This window comes from Harpia harpyja, chromosome 21 (assembly GCF_026419915.1).
Source record: "Harpia harpyja isolate bHarHar1 chromosome 21, bHarHar1 primary haplotype, whole genome shotgun sequence".
Lineage (NCBI taxonomy): Eukaryota > Metazoa > Chordata > Aves > Accipitriformes > Accipitridae > Harpia > Harpia harpyja.
The window spans coordinates 5,916,636-5,940,908 of record NC_068960.1 but is presented as its reverse complement, the minus strand read 5'-3'; the positions used below and the strand labels follow the sequence as shown (position 1 = coordinate 5,940,908).

At 38.7% G+C, this 24,273-nt stretch overlaps 1 protein-coding gene across 2 annotated transcripts in view; it reads right to left on the bottom strand.

The window, feature by feature from the left end:
• Positions 1-24,273, bottom strand: part of MAD1L1 (mitotic arrest deficient 1 like 1) — a 385,605-nt gene that overhangs the window by 355,754 nt on the left and 5,578 nt on the right. For both annotated transcript variants that reach the window (XM_052773151.1, XM_052773153.1), the window contains exons 5-9: positions 23,087-23,211; positions 22,321-22,402; positions 20,887-21,017; positions 19,565-19,679; positions 18,552-18,613 (exon numbers count right to left, since the gene is read on the bottom strand). In XM_052773151.1, coding sequence (XP_052629111.1) covers positions 18,552-18,613; positions 19,565-19,679; positions 20,887-21,017; positions 22,321-22,402; positions 23,087-23,211 — 515 coding nt within the window. The remainder of the gene's footprint in view (positions 1-18,551; positions 18,614-19,564; positions 19,680-20,886; positions 21,018-22,320; positions 22,403-23,086; positions 23,212-24,273) is intronic.

Sequence of the window (24,273 nt, the reverse complement as noted above, 5' to 3'; positions counted from 1 at the left end):
CTCTAGAAACCAGATGAAAGCAAGGCCTTAATTTTACAATCTGAGGCACAAAGAGTTTAAGCAATCTGACTAGGGACACCCAAAAAACTCTAATTCAACTCCAGTGTAAGAAAATTTAACCCCATATTGATTTAAAGGATGACTGAAGCTATCAACCATAAGAGCTGTACTCTAAATCTTTTCTTAACTTGTAAAGCAGTCAAATATCCATATGCAACGCTATTTTTGAATGCCATACTAATAAGTTAATCCTAAAACATGAGTTTAAATCCTAGCTTTTTGCTTAGTCTAGCCTCACATTTAGCTATCACATCACTTCCCACTGAGTTCATTTACCATTCAGAGCCTGTTGCTCAGTTACTGGTTTTAACAAATCCATAAGCACGTGAGCCCACTATCTATAACCCCCCACCATCTGTCTCAGGCCTCCCCTCTTAATGAAGCACATTTCTCACTCAGCTGTCCACAAGCTGGCAAGTGAGCTTAACTTCTGGAAAAAGAATTACACATGTCCCCAGACACATGTAAATAAAACGAAGAAATTTCAGATTTACAGTGCTGCCTTCAAACCCTCTCCCCCAGCTCAGGGAGGATTAAAAAGGACTTCAAAGAAGCCTGAGTTCCAATTAAAACACTGTGACCACCCTGGGGATGCAAAAATATTCCTCTGATTAGTGAGATGCGCTCTTTGAACTGTTTAGCTAAAAAAAGCTTTCAGAACTTTAAACAAATGCAGTAATTCTCTCTCATACTTTTTTTTTTTTAAGTTTCTGAAAATTTTATATTCAAAGTGAAGGACAAATAACATTTCAGACCAAAAGTTTTATGGAAGCCCATTAACACATCAGCTCTAGGCATCTATGAGCAAACATGAGACATACCAAGACCTTAACATCACAGTCCCAGTACAAACCAGATGACACAAGTCATTAGAATAGAAGAACCCAAAGAGTGTCATTGTTGCTACAGTGGTGCTGGCACCCCAGCATTAGAGAAAGACGGTACAAAATCCCAATCTCAACAGCCCTCAGAACCACTCTCCCTTGTCGGCAGAGCACATCAATCCCACCTCATTTTGAAATTCTGTCTTCTTTCCTTCACATCCAAATGTCCCAAGCCACACATATAAAGTGCCTCATATCCAAGTCCTTTGACACACCATGACAATAAAACAGTTGCCCTCAGCCTTGGCAATAAGCACAGATTTAAATAAAAAGCTCTTCCTATGCTTCCCACCAAAAAAAAAAAAACAAAAAAAAAAACCAAACAAAAAAACCCCAAACAACTCACTCCACCCCCTCAGTCTCTCCCTCCCCAAACCAGAGTTGGATTACATTCTCTGAAAGTTTTAACATCAGGAAGAATGATGAACATTAAGAACAAATGCTGGGAAAATAACTGAGTCTTAGAGTTTGCCAAAGCAGTCAGAGCTAAGTGGATATAATAAACCTGCCTGTGAAAGCCAAACCTTGATCACCATCACCCATAAATAATGAATAATTCATGTCAGAAGGAAATAGAAGCAGACTAAGACTTGTTCATAGAAAGTTGAAACTGCTATAGTGTAACTGCATTAAAGATGTAAACAGCAGCATTTCAGCAAGTACTTTCTTCTCCTTTGCCAGCTTGCTCTCAAAAATCGGTACATCAACTCAGCTGCCTGCATCAAGCACAGGGTTCAGAGCAGCCAAAAGCAATTATGACTTCCCTGTGTCTTTGCCACAGGCTCCTGTGGCTAGGATTAAGATAAGGACTGGATTGGTGTCACAAGCACTTTGACACCATCTTGGCTTACTGCTATCATCAAGTTTTAGTTACTTTCAATGCCTGCAGCTACTAGGGGAGACACTAATACAATTAGATGATAAACAGTTTCCCAAATTTGAAATGTATTCACAGAAGAGAAAGAGCTCCTATTCTCTCCATTAAAAGAAACAAACATCCCTGTTTCGCACCACTTTTGCATCCTTCCTTGCATGCACATTTATCTTCAAGATCTTATTTCATCACGCTGTATGATACAGCATACAGGACTACCCACAACCAGTTACTCTTTCTTTGGTAAATGGACAGTACAGAACCAACCAGACAACAATAAAGGGTTAAAAACCATCCTAGAAGTCTTCACAATGTCTACCCCACTGGAGATCTCCTCCTAGCTCCTCCAGGATCTGCAGCCTCCTGATTCTGCTCGTTACTGGCATGACTGCGGTTTTGCACAACAGCTCCACACTTGAGGAAAAAAAGGTGCATCAAATGTTCCTAACTCCTCAGATTCCACTTGAGCTTGACTGGGAAGACACTGCAAAGCATTTATAACCTGAGTGTAAATGGGAGTCCTATTTATACAATAAGTATTATATAACTCCGACGCTAAAGGTGTCTACTTTGGACAATAGTTTCAGTGAGCAAGCACAATGAAAGCCACAGCCATTAAACCACAAAACAATTTAAAGTCACCGGTGCAGAGCTACTACCTCAGTTAGCTTCTTTCCTCCTAAGCTTGTCTGAATTCTCAAGTTTTCCTGTTACATTACTGCAAAAAATTTTAATTTACTTCAACAATTCTGGTTTATAACTTGAGCATTTGCCAGCTAAAAGCATTCTCCAATCTCAGTTCAACCCTCCTTCCTCTGCTGAACCACAGCTTCCCTCATAAAACTCCCCACCTTCAGAAGCATCTCACAGAAACAGTGCCAGAATTATTCATTTCTTGTAGAACTCAATACCTCCGCTATGTTTCGTACCTAACTTTTGCAAAGACAGGATTAAAACGAAAACAGGAAAGCATGTGGAAAACAAGTCCCTCAGCTCAAAAGTAACTTTGCAAACGCTTACAGAACACTTGGCCACATGCTGAGCATTTACTCTTTGCAGAGTCATGTATCAAGTCCACGATTTCTGAATTGCCAAAACACCTTTTTTCTACCACATTTACTATAATTTTTTGACAAGAAAAAAAATATCTGCACACAGCATGTGACAGAGAGAAGACACTCTTAAAATTTTTTAACTAATGCTTATGTGTGCAAAGAGCTTTTTGTAACTCTGGGTAAGAGGATGACTGACCAAAAAAAAAGAAGCCACATCTTTAAGGTCTATCTTTCACGTAAGGAGATGAACTTTTCAATCAGTGCGAGAAACATACAGAAAGGTTCAACAGTACAAGACTCCAGGTGAAACCAATAGCTTTCTGCACAGGCATCTTGCTGCCCTCTGCACCTGCTTCAAAAAGCTTAAGTCAGACAAGCAGATACATTCTCCACTGGCACTCCTTTTTAGATAGAGGACCACTTCCAAAATCCTGAGGGAATGGGCACGATTACTGTAGTGAGAGATTCAAATATATCCTACAAAGAAACTTTTTGCTTCAAACCCAGGGAACTACATAAACAATCACAAATCCCATGTGCACATTCACCACAGTCTGTAAAACTATCCATTTTTTAGCAGGCTTAAAATAAACGCTCAAACATACAGCTTCTCAGAAAGGAGAAACGAGAGCAGCCTATTGATTTTGTATCAGGGCTACCTCAGAAAAGAAGGGGAAGAAGATAACAGTTGAAACAAATGTTGTCCCCCCCATCCTCCCTTCAGAAAGCACAAAGGCTTTAAATATATGAAACCAGCTCAACTGTGTAGTTACCCTCTGAAAGGCCATCAATTACCTAAATTGGGCTGTGTGGTAGAGAGGAATAAAAATGAGACAGGGTCAAACCAGCTCTGGAATTAATTTGGGGAGGGGGAGAGAGTATATTTCAAAAGAGGCAGGGTTTTTATTCTCACCTTCCCTCCTCCTCCCTTACTCTCCAGCAATCGTCATTGCCCAGAGACAGTAGAAGAAGATTTCATTAATAAATTTATTTCAACTTTCTTTTCAATGGTGCTAAAAATGTATGCAAATCCATTCATAATTAGGTTTAAAAATTCCATTTCATGGGATAATCAGACTTCAAAAAACTCAATTTTAGTTTTAATCAGATTTTAACAAGGATATTAAGTCCATTTCGTTCAGAAGAGGGAGAAACGGTGAATTTAACACAAAATGTATTCAAGCTTAGCCCTGGGAGATAATTAAATAAAATTAATTTGGCAAGGGTTGTCTGTAAATGGAAACGCTCCAGACAGCAGAGCACGTTTCTGAAGGAAACAAAAGCAGTTCATTGCTGTACAAACTGATACAAAGCTTATTGTTCAGACAGAAGGAAATTGCAGCTCTTCCACAACAGCAAGACAACCTGAGCCCTCAAGCTGCTTCTGACAAACACAGCACTTTGTGGGAGGAGGAGAAGGTAGTTATTTCCTTCTCGTTTCATCTAAGTCCCTTAAACCCCCCTAGCACAGCAAGGATGGAAAACGCAGGGGACAGCATGTACAAACTTAACGATTCCAAATTATCAAGCATAGAAAAGGGTAAGAAACAACCTAGTGACAGACAGCTTCTTAAAACTATGAAAACCCACGTGCAATTTGCAGCTGTCAGCAAGATTCTTGTCAGATGCAATTCCACCAAAGTCCATGTAGCGATTTAGTCCCAACACCGTAGATCTGAATCCCAACTTAATACCAAAAGCATCCCGTTCTCCCTGACAAAAGCCATGGACTGATATGGATGCTAAAACTTTGGTCACTGTCCTTCTGACATTTCAGTTCTGAAGGGCCAAATATTTATTTTGTAGCCCTTACAATCTTAAGACACAAAAGTGTCTTTGAACACTGTATATTACCAGATTTGTCTGACACTCAACTACTAACATCATACAGCACTAGAGTCTGTCCATGAAAGTCACTTCTGGCAAATACTTCACCAACAGACATCATGAAAACATAAAACAGAATGGCTGACTCTAAAGCAAAGTTAAGGGTTTAATTTGTATCCTCCAAACTCTTCCCCAACATCGGACACTTTTAAGATTAGGCTGGACAGGGTGCTGCACCATCTTGTCTAGACCATTCTTTTGCCATGAAAGGTTGGATCAGATGATCCTTGAGGTCCCTTCCAACCTGGTATTCCATGATTCTATGAAACTCTACTGACCTAGACACACTATCATTGAAAAGAACAGTACAGGATACAAGAAACAGACAAATATTTTAGAAAAAAAGCTATTTTAAATATCTAACTACAGTTAAAAGACTGACATTGAGAAACAGTATGTTTACCTTCAGCAGCTATCATAAGCCATATAGACAGGAGCACATGCATTTTCCAAGATCTACGTCTACCAAATTGGAAAAAAAAAAAAAACAAAAACAAATTCAGAGCACTTTTTCACTCTTCCTCTCCACCAGTCTTCCAAATATATCAGTTATTACAAAGTGCCAGTTGCATTTCCCCTTGCCAGCTACTTGCAGACAGGTGAGCTGATAGGTGTTCCGTCACCTTGACAAGTGGGCCAGCTATCCAGAAGGCAGATGATGTCTTTGCCAAAGTCACACTGGAAGCCATCAGGCCTAAATGAAAGGCTTGTCACAAAATAGGCTCAATGCCATCAACCTTGGCTGTTAAATTTGCAGAAAACCACCTGAAGCCACAAAGCTTTAACTCTGGGAATACAAAGAGCATACAGTCAGAAACATTATTTGCAAATGTACTAGCAAAACTGAGTAAAAAAAATTCATAGCTAGGTTAAAGCATCATCTTCTGAACTGAGCCAATAACAGAGCTGCGAAGTATCACTGAAAACTGTCCAAGCTAACTGATGAGCATCTGACTTCTCTAATTGAGGATACCGATACCAAACACATTCTCAGTCAAAGCCAGATACCCTATTTCTGTCCTTCTTAGAAAAGTTAGTAGGATTTCAAGCCCTCACTGAACAGTTTTATGTGTACCACAGAAAGAGAATGATTGTTTCATTAAAACAGAAAAGAAATTAACTTGGTCAGCAGGGTATAACTCAGGAAAATCCTGAATTTCATCCTTCTTCCTACTCAAAAGATTGATCTTCCTTTCACTACACTGTTCGTATCAGAGTATCTCTGGAAGAGAGTTTAAACAAGCAATGAGAATTCAAAAGCAATTCCAGCAAGAACAACTTCTGCTAGAAAATGGTTCTTGCAATAGTTGCTCATTACTCCCCACAAAGAAGCACAGCAATTGTTAACTTTACTGTCAAGAGAGTTGAGAATAACATAGAGGAAGGGGGTTGTTAAGGATTGAGCCAAAGTGGTGCTAGAAAAGGAGAGGAGAGATGCTCAAGATCTCAAGTAAATACATTTCTAGAAAAGCCAAAACTGTACCTACATTAAAAGGTTAGGCCCTCTGACAGATCCTATTTCTGTTTATAGCAAGAGGCAGTAAAGGTGGAGAGCTGCTTCAATATGCAGCGGTTTCTAACACGCTATTCCAAAATATAGCATCCTCTTAGAAGAATGCCATTCTGCAACAGACATGACTTCATTAGAGGAAACATTTTGCTGCCAGGTGATGACCAAAATACGTGCAGAACACATCTTAGTGCATCAGCAGCCACTAGACCAGAAAAAAAAAAAAAAAAAATTTTTTTTGAAAAAATAAGCTTTGCCAATGCACTCCCTACATTCTACATCAGTGGCAGGAAGGGAAAGAAGGTTCCATACACCTCCACCTCTTAACTGCCTTGGCTACGCAGAATTGTTGGGCATGTTTTATCTCCTTTCTGCTGAAAAGGCCTGGCTCCATTTTCTACAAGCTATTCTAATCCCACAGAAAGCTTAATTTGAAAACAGGAGTCCTGAGCTCTTATTTTAGCTGTCCAGGTCAGCACTTCGAAAATAAGCTCCAGACACTAACTGATTCCAGGTGTTCACTAAACACAGGGATCCATTCAGTCCCCAACACCTCCCATCTTTGCTTTCAAAATGGGAATCTTTCCAATTATCACAGGCCCAATTCTCTAGAGAGCCTGGTGCATTGTGTGCTGTCATTCAGGCACCTCACTTCGGGCTGGTCTTTCTAGCTTATAGTTCTTCCTCATCCATTCAGGGAGAACAGAGACAGACATACACCATACCAAACTGCGTAACACACTTAACAGCATTGTACGTAGAGGAAGGAGCAGCCACCTAGTAAAATTGGATCACAAGGTTAAGACAAAAAATACTTTTTGTTTTGTCTCAAACGGAACTGCAAGAGAAAAAGGCATCATTTACATAAACAGCAGCAATTTAAGAAGCTCACTTCTCTCTAATATTTTACAACTTTGTTGCCTATTTTTTCAAGTAAGAAAAATTATAACTGAAAGAATATCAAAGCAAAACATTTTTCTATTTACTGTATGCACATCTGGAAGAGTTTTTACTTTGAAAAAGGTGGGGGGGGACCAAATAAAAATCTTCATGCTTAAGTAAAATCCATGCTGATGAGAGTTAACAAACTTTCATTCTAAAAGTCTGCTTCATGTCTTGCATGTTACTCTGGATTTTCCTATCTAGACCAGGATACCATTGTCTCTGACACTGGACTAGAGATGGATTAGTAAATAATGCAACCTAACATGGCAATTTCTGTGCTATAAGTTATTTTAAAATAACAAACAACATTTACATAATCACAGCTAGTTCAAGAGAACCTTGAGGCACTTATCACATTAATCTTTTAACTCACATTTCAAGTTCGCTATGCCCTTTAAGAAATGTTTGAAAATATTGTATACTGCTTTTGCTACTACAAGCCACAGTGATTTTTTCTCTCCAAACAATGCATGCATAAAGGTATATTTACAAGCATATTCCCTTTAATAACGTAGCTTGTGAAGAAAGAGATTATAGCCCAGGTAAAGACGTGCTTTGGTCAAAAATGTTCACTGGCAAAGAGGTCCCAAGAGGGGAAAGATTGAAGCTTAAGGACAAGGCTTACATAATAATATCACAAGGCATTTAAGCTAGCTTGTTGGAACTAGGAGCATTTTAAAAAGATGCTAAAAAACTGAAACAGTTTAGTGTTCATACATTTCCAATTTTCTCCCACCCCATCTTGATGTTGCTACACTAGCTACCTTATTAAGTACAATTAAAACTGAAAATTAGGCCTTTCCTGGCTGATGCAGTACAAAACTCCCCCCTACACTGATGACAAAACAAAGACAAACGATTGAAATAACACCTTCCTAGCTACCATCAGAAGTATGAATCCTTGCTCTAGGCATTGATGAGGTTAAACACTAACCAGGAGTGAATCATTTTCAAAACACCATCAAGATAACCTGCACCAAATAGGCTCAGAAAAGCTTCTCAGATGATACAAATCATATTTTGGTCTTATCTACACCGGCAGATAAATTCTTCTTAATAGTTCAGCACATTTTTCCACAAACTTCTTATTTCTCAACATGAACAAAGGTCAGCTGTTCTCACACTTCGGGTCCCCCTGTTCCCAGTTGTTCTTTGTGGGCAGAAAGATGGACGTGGTCTGCTTTTAATTCACTAATCCCCTCCCCCTTTCCCACTGCAGTTTTGCAGTTTTCAGAACCCTGGTATTAAACAATACCTGCAATTCCACACTAAAATATACTGCTCTACCTTTCCTATGATTGAGCCCATTCCCTTGCTTACAGATTGGTACATACGCATTCACATAAAAGTGGGACTGAAAAGGATCTTTTAGTTTAGGTCCTGTCTAGCCCTTTGCTGTTATGAACTCAAGTCATCTCTTCCGTAACCTTGTGGAGCTTCAGCGTAAAAACAGTAATTTGCGTACTTTTGACTCCATTGGAAGCTGCATTCAGAACTTACTCTTTCTAAAAGTTAGAGCCCCCTTCTAGCTGTATTCATGGCGGGGTTACAGTGATTTAATTAAATGCCAGAGCTAGTCTTTAGTATAGATGGTTCTTTTTCTCACTGGTATTGATCCCCCTTCCTTCGCCTCCCCTCCATCCATGTACTTCTTGGCAGCAATTACATCTGCTGCCAGCCTTTGCTAGAGGAGGCGAGTCCTTCCATTCACCACTGGTTCAGGGGGCTCTCAGGCTCCTACCAGCAACCCTTTTGTGCATTTAGTTCCCACTATCCTCCTCCACAGTGGATGACCAGAAGTCTGAAAAGCGTCTCCCTCCCATCTACAGAGGCACTTGAACGCTTTCACCTCCATGTAAGTTTTTCTCCTGTGCATCCTATGTGTGAGAATTAACAGCCATCCTGTTGTAAACAAGTACACAGCTGTTCTTCTAGTCCTCTCCACTGCATGTGCTACATTTTACACAAGAAGTTTGTATTCAGCTCCCAATTCCATGGAGCCTTGTGCTTTGTTTCACTGAATTTTGTCCCCCTTCTTCACTCTAATCCTTAGGGTCACTCAGTCCTGCATATCCAGCTTTTGTGTGTTTATGAATCCTCTGAACTTGGCATCATTAGCCACGTTTTATCAGCACACACCAAATTTTTGCACCAAAACCATTAATAGAAATACAAAATAAAGCAGATCCTAAGGCTAATCTTTGAGGAATTCTACTTATCCTCGCATTTTCCTTTCAACAATACTAAATCTATCTGTGCTTAAACAATTCCTTATATACCCTACGATTCTTCTATTAATTTCCGTCTTCTCCCGCACGGTTTATACTTTCCCAAGTGGCTCTCTTGATCAAATGTTTCAATAAAGTTCAAATAAATAAGATCTATTGTGTTTTATTTGATAAGATAATCAACTCTCCAGACAAAGAAAGCTGTTATGTTAGTCTGGCACAATCCATTTTGGTACTCCTTGATCCAATGAAGAAGGTAGATTCCTTGCCCTGTAGATAAAGCACGTGACCACTAGTACAAGGGAGTAGCAAAATACAAGAGTTTGAAAACTTACTGAAGCGTTTTGGTTTGCTTCTATTTAGAAAAGGTTTGTGCCTTTTGAGAAGGGTTTTGAAAAAGGCATTGCTACACTGAAACAAAATCATCCTCAATAAGCACGTACAGGGTCCATTTTTACCTTTTTCTTTAAAAGTTTCCCTGCAAAAACAAAACTTTGGGGATAAATGAGGTATAATACACTGCATATCTAAGTGAGAGGGAATGCATATCACATTGACAGCCCCAGCAGAAAATTTAGAACTGAAATACTGAAAGATGCTGAAATGGAAATGGAAAGGTAAAATTAAAAATGAGCTAGAGATTATAGTGCTTATTGGGTTTGTGGAAATAACCAAATGAGAGGCTGAATAAAAATCAAGCACGAGTGTTTGAGCTCTCTGACAGTAGCAAACTATCCCCTTGCTATTTAGTCTCTGCTATTTAAATGATAATTTCACTTTAAGGCAAACAGGACTGCTTAATGTAAGGAAAGTGGCTCTTTATAAAAGTGTCTGTATTTTTGAAAGCTTCTCCTTCACAGCAGAGTGAGCACCTAAGTTCAAGCCATTTACACATAACATGGGTCACTACATGCTGGAAGAAAGCAAGCTACTTTTACCCAACTGTTTTTCAACAGCATCTCAAACACTACTTGCAAGAAATATGGCAGCAACACAAAATGAAGTGTCCGACTGGTGAGTCCCCTGTGGCAAACAAACCACCCGCTATGCAGAAGACGACACCAGCACACATTTCCAAAACCCACTCCTGTTACTAGCAGAAAAAGAGCCTTGAGTTTATTAGTTTGGGAAATGCACCCTGTATTCAAGCTGGGACAATGCTGTATATTCTGATAAAAAGAATCAATGGAAAAAGAAGTGATATTTTCCAGTAAAAAAAGGGTCCATTGGCATCTTCACTTCCAAAATAAAGTTCTTATTCCCCTAGTAAGGATCTCCCATCTTTTCTTTGATGTCGCTATTCTCCATACAGTTCCTGTAGGGAAACTACTGAAGTTCCTCAAATTACTCTTCAACAAAGACAATGGATAGTGTGCTAAGCTATTGTTCAATAGTTTTCTCTGTCTCCAGAATGCTAGATCTGTGATCCTGGAAAGACAGTTTCTTTAACTGTTCCCAGAGCTTTGAAATGCAAAGCAAGGACAGACATATTTTTGATGTGAGCTTGCTTACTTCTTACTCTGATTATACATTACAGCCTCAGTCTGCCTAGATGTCAGGTGCTCATCCATTATGTTTTACACTCTTCCTATCTTTCCTTTAGCCTCAAGACTTATTACTTTGATATATTCAAATGGAAATAAAAGCATTAATGGCAAAGGAGAAAGAACACTAATATTTTTGAACATCAGAGAGAAGTACAGCGTTTTTGGAGAAAATTAATATCAGATAGGAAAATATGGCAAGAAGCTTTGCCCAGCATTTCAGTGAACTACTGGCAGGAACAGATCTACAATATTTTAAGAAATCTATGAAGAGAGGTGCAGATGGTTGCCATATTAAAATTAAGTGGATCAACACCATGAGAATGGGAGAAGACTAAACCCTGGCTAAAGCACAGATTTGACATTAGGCTTCCAAACATCACATTTAGATACATTACTCCCTTCCACCAATACACAAACATGGCCTGAACTCTCCCAAAACGGCATTCTTACTACTCTGAAAACTGGAGCTTCAGATTTTGAGATGACAAAGGAACATTTTCTCCCCACCACGCATGAAAAGCATTCTGTCAAGGAAAGCTAAAACCTAAGGCACTGTGGAAAGTGAAGAATAATGTACATTTTAACATACGATAACAGGATAACGAAGAACAAAAGAGCTTAGAGCAATACTCCAGCATATGCTGCATGTCACATTCAATAGGTGACAGCTTCCTCCAAGACTTCTCTAGGTAAAGAATGGTGGCTTCAGTACACATACAATTATTGTAAGACAAGCACAATTAGTTTTCCCTGGAAACTTCTGCCTCACTCTCTAAAGACAAAGATCCCCTTTGGAACTGTTCAGGCACTTCTTCAAGATTTTAAATGCTTCTAAAGCAATGCTTTCATCTTTTACACATACTAAATCCTAAAAATACCAAGCATGTAACCTTTATTTCTAAATAAACACAATGATTGTCCTCATCATCCCTTCCAACCCTGGCTGCTCATTGCCACTTCCTCTGCCCCGCTTTGGAACAGCACAATTATTTATGCACCCACACAGTAAACCTGATGAGGGAACCGATCTGGCTGAAAGCTGTTTTCCATTCTAGATTACTTTTTGCTATGCAGGACCATGTCTTTCAGCTGCAGTGCTCACAGAACCATAAAGTACCAGGTAGGAACAGAATATTTTCACACAGATACTTGAGTCGGGAGCCTCACATGACAGGAATAGCAGAACTGCTCTAAGTTGAGACTAACTTGTCCTGGCAGAACTATGCAAGAGATTCACACGACATTAATCCCTCTTCAGAAGCCAGCAGAAAGCCCTATTTTGCAGAATATTAGCGACCTGCTACATCAGCCCTCTTCACAGAGTGAATTCTTTAACATTTATCAAACCTTCAACTTCAGTGGAAGGCAAATTTTTTAATGACAAAATTAATCTCCTAAAAGTTACTGTAAAATGTAGTACTGTGTCTATACAGGACAACACCAGATAATCTTTCCATGATGTAAGCTGAGACCTCATAACTACAAAAGTTTCTCTAATAAGCATAGCTTCTTTTTTTGTTTTGGTTTTTGTTGTTTGTTTGTGGGGGTTTTTTAATTAGTGTTTCTCCCTACATAGCGTTTATCTCCCTTTTTGGTGCCCTGGGAATTCCCACTGTGATGAGACAGCTTGTTTTACACTGGGAATCTGGTAAACAGCAGTCATGCAATTTTCAGTATGTTCACAGATCATAAATTACAATTATTTACATAAAACTTAGATGTACAAAATGAAGTTTCAATATTCTCAGACTATGCTAATTCTGATTTTCTTCTCCAATTAGCGACTTAGGTCTAAAGTAGGGGGCCACCATTAGCCAACCCAGATAAACCCACCCCTTCACCCCCCCAAACATAGAAAATAGCACTTAAGTTCAGGTCAGTGGTACAGTTAGTGACAGCAGCCAGCATCAAATGCTTTTAATTAGATCGATTTCTTGCTTGGTGACAAAAGACCAGAGGGCTACAATAGACTACTCCAATAAAGCTATTTGCTCAACTAGGGAGCAATCATGCCAGAATTATGGCATTACTGGAACTAGCCACAGTAACCCTCAGTCTTGTCTTGATTGGTTGCAGTTAATTAAGTATCCAGAAACGCACATGAGCAATTCAAACTATTTCAACATGCACCGCTTTGTATATCTGTCAACAGAATTTTTGGGTTTTTTTTAAACCAGTAACCACTTATTCATAATGGACATTCAGAGAAAGGTAAATTACTACCTTGTGAGAAAGGAGAAGATTATGAGCTTCATTCACTACTGCAAAGATATTCAATGCCTTGGATGGAAGAGAGTGCAGAGTAGCTAAGCATAGTTAATCAAGATTCAAAAAGGAAAGTAGAGAACTCCAATATTCTCCCTTCTCTTCTATTCACTGGAAAAAAAAGAGCACTAATCCACCACTAAATGCAGAATCAAGAAATCTGATTCCCTTTTCCCTCCCTTTCTCCTCCCTTCCCCCCAACTCCAAAAGCAGAATCTGCATAGAAGGACTTCCCGTACTGAGTGTAGCACCTGTGTAATTACAAATTACAACTGTGCTAACCACTGTACTAAATAGAGATGCTTGCCACTTAATTAAACCCTTTCTTAGAGAGGAAATGCATACACATTCACACTATCTCCTCTTCTTAATTGGTCTCAGACATTGCAGGAAGCTAGTCCCCAAGATTTGTCAGCCAGCCAGCCCACAGATGTTTCAGAAAGAAAACCAGGTCAGCATTAACAGGTTCACTTCTTTGGCTCTAGGCGACAGGTCAGCAGATCAGTGTCTGCAGCTGGCAGGCTCCACTATGGTCCTTAAGCATTGGCCTGAATTCCTGTCAAATCTGCACTTCTCTTTACAGGCCTGGACAGCAAGCATGCAAAATAGCTACAGCAGCTTAATGAGATATCATCACTGAAGCCAACTAAATTTACCCTTGCAGACTGAAGGACGACTATAGGTACTGTCCAAACCCATGCTTCATTAAACCTAAGAGTTCCTCCAGGTCAGCCTTACACTGTAGGCATCAGGGGGCTGAGACCTGCTTTCCAATATAACCACAATTAGATGCAACTCAAGAACATCCAAGACCAAGACTGGAACCTCTGAACAACACAGAAGAGTCCAAGCACGCTACTTTTCTTTCTGATATGTCAGCCTCACCTTTAATGTCCATGCTGTATTCCATGGCCCTTCAGAAAAAGACACCTGATCTCTCCATTGCTTCCCTGTGATGGGCATGGAAAACAAATTGATTCTGAAAAGCAATATGAACAAAATGTTTTGCTTTATCTTCCACACACAAACACCGAGCCTGAGCTGACAGTACTACTTGCAACAGAAAATGGTGCCCCAAAAAGCAAAGACCTACTTAAATAGGTCATTATCAAGATATTTGATCGCCTTCCAATCCTTGATTAACACCAAAAATCTATCACTAATATAAAATAATTCTGCTGTGTATACAAAGATCTTTGAGCCCAGCAGGTGAAAATGTAAAAACTTCAAGTAGTCACTACTTCCAATTAAAAAATGCAAAGCAAAAAACAAATAAACAAAAACAAACAAACAAAAAAACCCCACCAACAAACCCCACATCACACATTACTATATTTTCTCTAAAAAAAAATGCTTGGACTAAAACTCCTCTGAAGCTGTTGCTTGTGATCCACCTGTCAGCCTTCACAAATTTGGATAACTTTTCAGAAAAACTTCAACTTTTCAAAACTTACAGTTTTCTGCCACTTATGGATAAATACAAAGACAAATTTAGCATTAATCCTTGTCAGCTGCTATCAAAGACTATCAGTATCTCACTAACTGCCTCATCTTTAAAACATACCTGATGCACATAATTTTGCATCGTTCTGTACTCCAGGGTATATCTGTTTATGGATAGCAAAATCACCTGGCTAGTTCATCAGAGGACAAAGGCAATACCAGCCAAACATACACAAGCAGCAGCAAAAAAGGCTCATTTAGATTAAAAGCTCACAGAACAAGAACCCTCATTTTTTATTTGGGTATATTCTACATGCCGCAGAAAGGAAAGTCAGAACAGTAACAGTGCTGCTCTAGAGGATGCAATTCTAAGGCTTTGGGTGGGGAGGAAAGAACCAGGCTGTGAAGAACTCCTATTAAACAAGACAAAATGAAGGATGTGTGGTGTAAATATGAAGTTTACAGAGTTGGTTGGAAAAACACTCTACTCTGTATGCCATTAGAGAAATATGCACAGATTTTTTTCATACCAAGTTACTACCCTAAGTACTGGACAAGGAGACAGTGATTGCATGCATGTAGCATTAAACAGATTTTAAAAGGTTTGATAGCAACAGTGAACAATTTTCCTCAGACTAGCTGACCCTTCTTAAGGTGCCCAGCTGATGGTTTTCACATCAGGCTGAGCCTGCCAGACTGGAGCAGAAAACCAGTTTTCTCCAGCAGCAGGAGAAAGAATGCCATCTCGTGGATAGTTTTGCACACTGTCATCCAAATAAAGCGCCCACCTTCTCTCACACACAACCTTCCAGAAATATTTTTCTTTAAAATACATGTTGTATAATAGCAGTCAAGAAACTACCTGAAAAACATCTGTAAGCTAATAGTCCAGCTCTGAAAAAACATCCAAGTCTGTCGTGATTAACATGACAGTGAAGATGGTCAACAACTCAATTACACAAATACCGGATTTTGAAGAAATACAAACGGCATCAGCACATCCTGAAGCGACAGAGTATAAGCAGCTTGTTTTCTCCACACAAGTCTTTTCTAATAACAAAGTCCTACAACAGCCATGCACGAATATTCTTCTCAAAGAGAGTAAACTCCAAAATAAATAGGACTTTCTACTCACAAAGCAAGAATTTCAAAATTTAGTGCTCTTTCCTTTTACAGTTGAAACCAAATCCTACAGCAGGAGTATCAAGTCAGAGCAACACATGACAAATGTATGAAAATCCCTGGCAGCATAACAGTAACATAGAAAAAAGATCTACAAGACAAAACTACATCCATGATAAAAGACAGAGCCAACTATACTGGAAAGTATGCAGGAAGACGATCAAGATATCAAAAGGCATATAACTGAACACAAAAAAGATTATGTAGATTCACAATGTTTATACATGAACCGTACATAACTATGGTGTGTATTATTTTATTATCTGGGTATTGTGCAGCTGACAAGTATATTATATAACATTTGTGTAAGGCAGGTGTAATTCCCAGGGTAAATTCTGGAAAGAACACTGCACAACAGCAATGCAAACACACCAACATGCTCTAGAGCTAAAGCTGTCTTTGTTTCCATAGTTTAAGAGAGCAAGAGTAAAACCCAGGAGCTTACAAGTAGAATTCAGAACTAGCAAACATAAGATTAGCCTTTGAGTAAACTGTTAATGAACTTGTTTTCCCCCCAAAAGGTGAAGCATTAGAAACACTTAGCTCTTTCATTGTTACCAAAAAGATACCAGTACTAAAAACAGTAGGATTACCACCACAGTCCTAAAAGCTGCACCTCCTTTCCAAGTATTATTACATAAAATTACACTGAAAGGTCTGATCATAAGCCAATCTGACAAGAAGCCTGCTGGGACCAGGCAATCAGTGAACAGAAACCACCGAGAGCAGACACAGAACAAGCCCTGTGGAAGAGCTGGAGGAAATGAAAACCCATCCTCTCCTAAAACACCACACGCTGTATGCACTTCCCTTACATTCTCTGTACCAATGAAGAACAGGATAAGAAAAGATGAGAAATCCTAATGCATTCCCTTTTTCCTTCCTTATCTAGTTATTAGCAAACAGCACATTGCCCTGGCTCTTTGGAACAACCATCCAACTTGTTCCTAGTTTCTTCTACTATGAGATGGGCAATTAACTCGAACTTTTACCAACAGCATACGCCAGGAACATAACTGGGACAACAGTCTCTCATCATCTTCATAACCCTGACTGAAAATTAATGTAATTCATGCTGTAAGAAGTCTGAGGGGGAAAAAAAAAGGGGGGGAAGGGGGGCGGATCATCCTGTTTCACTTGCTACAATTGCATGCAAAGATTATTTTTCTCAAGAGCAATCCCCTTTTCTGTATAAGAAGATGCCATTAATAGCACTAAACAATATGGCCCAATCAAAAACCTAACACTTTACAGTGAATATTCTGATTTTAAATGAAGGAGTTATTAGACTTCAACAGGCAGAATCACTTGGTTCCATTTCTCTCCCAGTGTGAAATTACCTCATTAAACCTTTAACAGCTTGAGGTAAGTAAAAAGCTTTTACCCCACTGTCTGACAGAACAGGTTTTGTGAAAAGGATTTGTACTATTTCTGTCCATTCCTTGCCATAGGAGATTTAGCACAATTCTAACTTCATCTAAATGTATGTATCCTCAGCAGATGCAGGAGAGAATCTCAAGCATGCTACCTACTAGCACGCCTCTAGAAAAAGGTTCATTATCCTCATTAAACAGAAAACACTGAGAAAATTAAGGGGGCTTTCCCAAGTTGAACACAAGTATCTTTTACATGAAGCAGCAATGTGCCCAAACCATATGTGCATATCCAAACACTCCCACTTCCAAACAATCCCAGCAGTGCGCAGACATAGCTCTGTTGCTGGGCATGTGTAATGAATGGAAAAAAAAAAAAAATTGGTAAAATTAGGTTCTGCAGTTCATGTTGCAGCTCAGGCCTTGAACCAATATGAAAGGTGATCTGTACTATAATGCTCATATCAAGACAGTTATTTACAAAGAAATATCTCTCCTTCTAGTGTGACAATAATGTAAATATTTAGAGAAAATAAAGCAGTGCTGAAACATATGACACATAAAAACACTGTAGCTACACAGAAAACCTTCTGCAGTGGAAGAAAATGATCAGATGATGTACCATTTCCAGCCCTTCTTTATACCACATACATACCAGAGCCCTTAAAAAATCTGGTTCAATGCTCCAGATGTCAGAGTCATTAAGTAACAGTACACAAAGAGACTAGCTAGTGTTACAAAACACCATTGGGGGGTGGGGGTTTTTTTCCCCTTTTATAAGAAACTGAGTTTACTCCATTTCTCATATGACAAAATAACTAAGTTGTTAACTGTTCTTCAGCTGCTTTAGGGAAGAAAAGTCACAACAACATGATCTGGCAGTTTATTTTGATATCCACTTTTCAAAGAACTCATATTTACAACAACTTGTCACAAGTAACATGCATTTTCTTCTCTGGACATATCCTAAAATTCTTAAAGGTTCACTTATTAAGCTAGCAGAATCTCTAACATGAATTTAGCTATATTCAAGAAGTTCAAAGAACTCAAAATTGAACCTCGGCCTCAGAGACAGCGGTCAAGCTGACTCAGTGAAAGACATTTGTTAGTCCCCAAAGATACTTTATAACTGTGTATTTTACGGTTCTTCTCATATGTAATAAAAAGTAATGTAAGAGCTTCCACATGAAGAAGAGATAGCAAGAAAGTATGACCAACACACTTCAGGGATAAGATGATGAAGAGGAAAGGAAAGTGGTTTAAAAGTTTTACCTTCCTCCAGAGCTGTGAGCACATACCTGATATTCAAGCCAGTGCTCTGGTCCAGTTTCTCCCAGCTTTTTAATTTTCCCAGAAGTTTCTAAAGTAGAGATCAAAAGAAGAATTAGAGACACAGACAAATGTTCTAACAGCTCATTTTCCACACAGTTTTCTCATAATCCTCCATTCAAAGTCAGTGTCTTTCCTTTTCCTCCTGTGGATTTCATTATCTGCTTATCTAGCACTTTGGTTTGCCATTCTCCAGCCCTCACAAACATTTTCCTTGTCACCACAGCTCTATGACACACAGAACCCATGTTACACTTCAGCACTATAGATTATCTAACCCTGTGAGCTACCATCACTGTAGACCTTAGTAGACTACATTCTTGGCAGCAGAGAAGAAAACAAGCTGTATTCTCAACACTGGTTCTGTAGCAGCTGAAGTGCCCATTTCTCCTCTTCCAGTTTCTCCTCTAACTTTTTACTTTCAGTCAATACCAGATAGTATTATCTAAACCTGATCAGACACCAGTATAGTTCTGCAGATCAAGCAGTTTACACAATTAGGTTAATCTCTTGACAACTCGCTGTATGCTTGATATAGGGTGGGATGGAAGCAAGACAATTTTATTCATCTGAGACCACATTCTGGCCCTGCTAGCATTAGCAGCAATCCAAGCGTGTATCAAGGTCCTTACCTCGTGCCTGTTAGGCAACACCATGTCTGGGCAGAGCTTAATGCCAAAAAAAGCATTTCCAGCAGAAGAAAGGTAAAAGAGAAACAGCAAGGCCAAAAAAGACACTATGATGAGATTGTTCTTTACACAAAATCTCCAGCTGAACAGTAGATATCCTTTTGCCTTTTTCACCTTTACTGCCATAGCTCCCTTCATGCTGACATTTAAGTTTGGGAATGCCTGGTTCGAACCCATTAATTAAAACAGGTATCATATCTCAACTAACACAATACAGGAAGAGCCTAAAAGACAGACAGGACACAAAGGAAACCCCTATTCTGCTCGTCCTCCAAACGTTCCCAGCTCCTCACCTCATTTTCCAATTCAACAGTGACTAGCTGTGCTTGGACTTTCTCATAGCGTTCCAGTTTTCTTTGGAGACCTTCTACCTCCTCTTTAAGTAATCCATTGTTTTCTTTCATTTCCCTATGGTGAAAAGAGAGACAACAATTAAAGAGCCATGCAACTCAATTCACTGTCACAAACTTCCAGATACACATGGAATTACAAGGGAATCATATGACGTTGAACAGACATTCAACTGACTCATTTCTACAACCTTCACTGCAAAGCCACTGCTACAAAAAAACTGCAGCTTTATTGAACTGATATTTTTCTACTCTAAGTGCCATCCTAATTATGTCCAAATAACCTGAAGCTTTGTATCTGCTTTACCAATTGGCAACACAGCAAGCAGTAGACACTCCAACTTTTTGAGTACTCTGTGATGACTGAGCAAGCATTGAGACTGCTTGTTTTTACTTTAATAGAGGTGTGCAAAGGTGAGATAAAAATGTTTTTAAAAAATGACCTTTAATCTGTTGATATCATGTTTCTGTGCACAAAAAACAAGCATGAGAAAAGATTACAAGATAAGGAATTTAAAATGATAATGAAACAATAACAAGAACAAAGCCAAGTTACTTAATTTTAGAATAACGAAAAGCTGGCAAGATCACTCATGTAATTTAGGCTTGTTTTTCTTTTTTTTTTTTTTTAAGATGCATCGAAAGATGGAAATTAAGTTTACCCTTAACAAAAAAAAAAAAAAAACCAACTTTAAGGCAAGTTATTTCATATTTCATAGCACTTAGAAAATTAATTTTTCAAATTAATTGCCACTTCAGAAACCCAGAAAGTCTACTGTACCGACAGCTATATCGGACAGCTTTAGAAATTTAAACAAAAGACTTTCCAAACATTATGCTGGAATAACAGGCCCTTAAAATAGCAGTAACAATAACTAAGCAAAAACAGTTATTAAAGAAATGTTCAGCTGTCTCTTCTCTCTACAAGGATTTCTTTCCCAAAGCTGTATAGAGTTGATCACTATCTTTAAACATTGAATTTTTTTCTAACAAACAGATATCACTATCCAGAACGATCAATACGCATTCTGTGAGGCTCTTGCTGTGTTCAGGAAGATTACCCAGATCTTGTCAAATCCTCTCATCTAGTAACCATCACAACACTGCTCAATTCATATGCAGTATTTATATGAAATATTTAAACATCCTTCTAAAGTTTCCCATATCAAAGCCCAATAGAGGGATTTGAAAGTGCATATAGTGCAATTGTAGCAGGTACAGAAGAACACAAGATAACCCTCTCAACAACTGAACCCTTCTTTCACCTGAAGTAGGCATTTTCCTCCCTGAGTTGGCGCAATTCCCGCTCCATTTTTGGGAAACGGGCCAGTTCTGCCTTCATGTTCTTGACAATTAGAGCATCGTGTTCCTGCTGGGAGAACTTCTGTTCCAGATCCTGGAAAACATGGGATGACAAGAGGACAGCAATGATTAACTTGGAACTCATAAGAGCTACTTCTCCATTGTACTTTTTAAACTCAAATCAATGACTTGAATAAAGTTGGAAGGAAACTCAGTAGGTCATCTGGTCCAATCCATTGCTCAAACTAGGGATGACTCTTGTTCCACTTGTAACACCTGGGCTGGCCTCCTCTCTACACCTGTTTACCCTAAGTTCATAACAAAAAAAAAGATCTCTGCTAATCATTAAAAGGACCTCCTTCTATTGACAAAACCAAATCTGTGGTTTTCTTGTCCTCTATCCCTCTGTCAATGAAGTGTAGAGAGGGGCACTTGGATGGCCTGCAAGAATTAGGAATGAAAAGAAACACAACCATGCATTTTAGCATTATGATAAACGCTGCTTCTTTTTCCTCAAAAGAAAAAAAAAAAAAGAACGTTTATTTAGAGCTGTATTGCAGTCTGATACCCTGTTTCCCAACCTTTTCCTTCAATGGAGGAAGTCTCTTCTTGCAATCGCAGAACCGATAATGTGGCTGGCTTTCAGTGCAGCTTTACTTGACACCAACCACAGGCAATGCCACTACCAGCATCTGCTCAAACCAAAGTAACTCTCCACATCTATTTCTCCCAGGAAGATAAGACGAGTGTAAAAGCTACACTCCCACCAACCTACACGTTAATTTGAAAGAAAATAAAGCATCTCTATACTCACATTTAAATCAGCATGGTTTTGAAAGCTTTGCAACTAATTGCACTTTCTAAAAGAGCTAATCCCAACTCCAGAGGAAGGATTTTCTGGGAAACAGAAAAGTAACTGTAGCTGCTAGGTTCATCCTCCACCATTTGAAAAAACATTGCTCTAGAAACAATCTTTTGCAACGCAATCTTGTGCTCTGGCACAAGACCAAACAGAGCATTCCTCCAGAGCACTGCATAAGGATATAAATCACCTTTCCATGGAGAAAGCATGGGTGGGTATTTTTTCCAATCAATTGATACAACAAGGGTGAAGAACATCACGTTACAGCTAATTGTAGGTAGCCTGGTCCATCCAATTGAATTTAGCTAATTGTAGGTAGCCTTGTCCATCCAATTGAATTTAGCCAATTGTAGGTAGCCTTGTCCATCCAATTGAATTTAGCCAACTTCAGCTCTTGCTGGCCACCGGATCAGATTCTTATATGACAGACTAACCTTTTATTTCTGCAATAGTCATTTTTTTAAAAAACGCTGTTCTGTTCTTCCATGGAATAAATTAAAAATTAAAGCTTTATATAGGCCACAAAGTTTCTTACCTTAATCTTCTGTTCATATTCTGACAGTAGGGATTGGCTTGCTTGCAATGTCTGGATTTGCTGACTAGCCTCTTGCCATTTTCTATTAAATGTAGACACAATAGCCATTTACCACCCAGGAATCACATACCAGAAACAACCTACATGCAGAAGTATCTCTGACAAACAGTTTCAAACACCACTAACGAGGTATATGGTACTGTTATAGAAGATTCTCTCTCACACAGTTTCACACTCCTACCGTCTCTCTCTAATTTAGAGACAAAAATACCCATTTTAATAAAAAGATCCATCTTGAGAAATATAAAAAAAAAAAAAATCAAGCCACCTTAACTCTGAAACCAACAAATATACACTCACAGTAAATAAAGAGCACCTTTGAAATTGAAGAGTTGAACTTAGTAAGCAAGGAAAAGTATCTTTCAACTATTCCTCAACTATGATTTAAGGCTTGATATTTTTGTTCTGTTCAGTCTATAAAGTTCAGATTAGCCTTTCCCACCCACATGCCTTCTGTTAACTCTCTACCATGAACATGAGACATCGCTGAGATTTTAAGCTCAAGTATTTTTTTTTCTCAAGGTACAATTAACTTGCACCTCAGAGCTAGTTTCAAACAACAGTTATAACCTGCACATCCAGATCAAAGAACCCCTTTGAAGAGCGGAAATCAAACACTGTTGAAAGTTTTCTGAGTGACAACAGCTGCAGAAGACTGAAGTTTTGTTTGCCTTTTTCTCCCTACAGTCATTCATCCCCTGCTTACTTTTGCTGAACATCCAGCTGTTCCATCAGTTCCTGCTTCTGAGAGTCTTGACTTGTCATCTGCATCTCTTGATTCATTATATTCCATTGCAGCTCTGATATTTTCCCTTTTAATATAGTGATTGTCTGAATTAATGGAAAGAAAGAATAAACACACAAGGCTATGACTCTCCAAGATGGACATTATGGATAGTGACAGACAGAAATCATATCCAACTAAAAAGTACAAACACTGAATCTAGAAATAATCCCACCTCTTGCAAACCTTCAGACCTGCAAACTTACCTCAAAAACAAAGGCAAGAGAAAATCATTTAGTCGCTTTCATGTGTCACCCAAATTGTCATTTCCATTACCTATTAAGTGGGTGACCTCAAACTGACAGGAAAATATCAAGCTTCAAAGCTAAATGATGATAAAACACAAGTGTATATATTAAAGTAAAAAAATTATCCCACAACCATTCCAAATATATTTTGTCTGGGTTTCAAAATTGAAAATGTCTGGGTTTGCCTCAACCAAATACCAGCTGTATTATGTTTTCCTTAAAAGTAGAGACCAGTAGTTTTTAAATTTTTGCTCTAAATATTTTAACTCTAAAGAAAAATTCACAGATTTGCTTCAAATAGCCATTACTCAGCTCCCTTTAATAGAGAGAAAGAGAAAAATCTCAAAACATTACATATGTAGGGTGTTTTCTAGATAGAGACACATGTAGGGTTCTCATCTTGATACTGATGGATGTGGATACAAAAAGAATACAGAAATAGAACTGCTGCACACATTTCATACATAGGGTTTTTTTCTCTCACATGCCATCGTCTCCCTGTTTTTATCACTGATAACTGGCACGTTAAAGCTGTTTACCTGCTTTATCACATAGATACATTTCCAGGAATGTCTAGGCAGGAAGAAGGCTTAAGGGCTTAGTGGTTATTGATCCACAACTGGTGCAGGAAACCAAATTAAACAGAAAAGTTACAAATGAACTAGCTGAACTTAACTATAATGATATCTGAAAGGCTGAGGGTTGAGAAGATGGTCTGTTCATCCAAAAGAACTGAAATTATTATCCAAGCATTCATTCTACAGTGGAACACAGAGGCATTTAAGACACTTCAGAAGACATACTTGGTACATAACTTTGGTCTCATCCACTCTACAGTTATCCCTACTTCCCTGAACATCT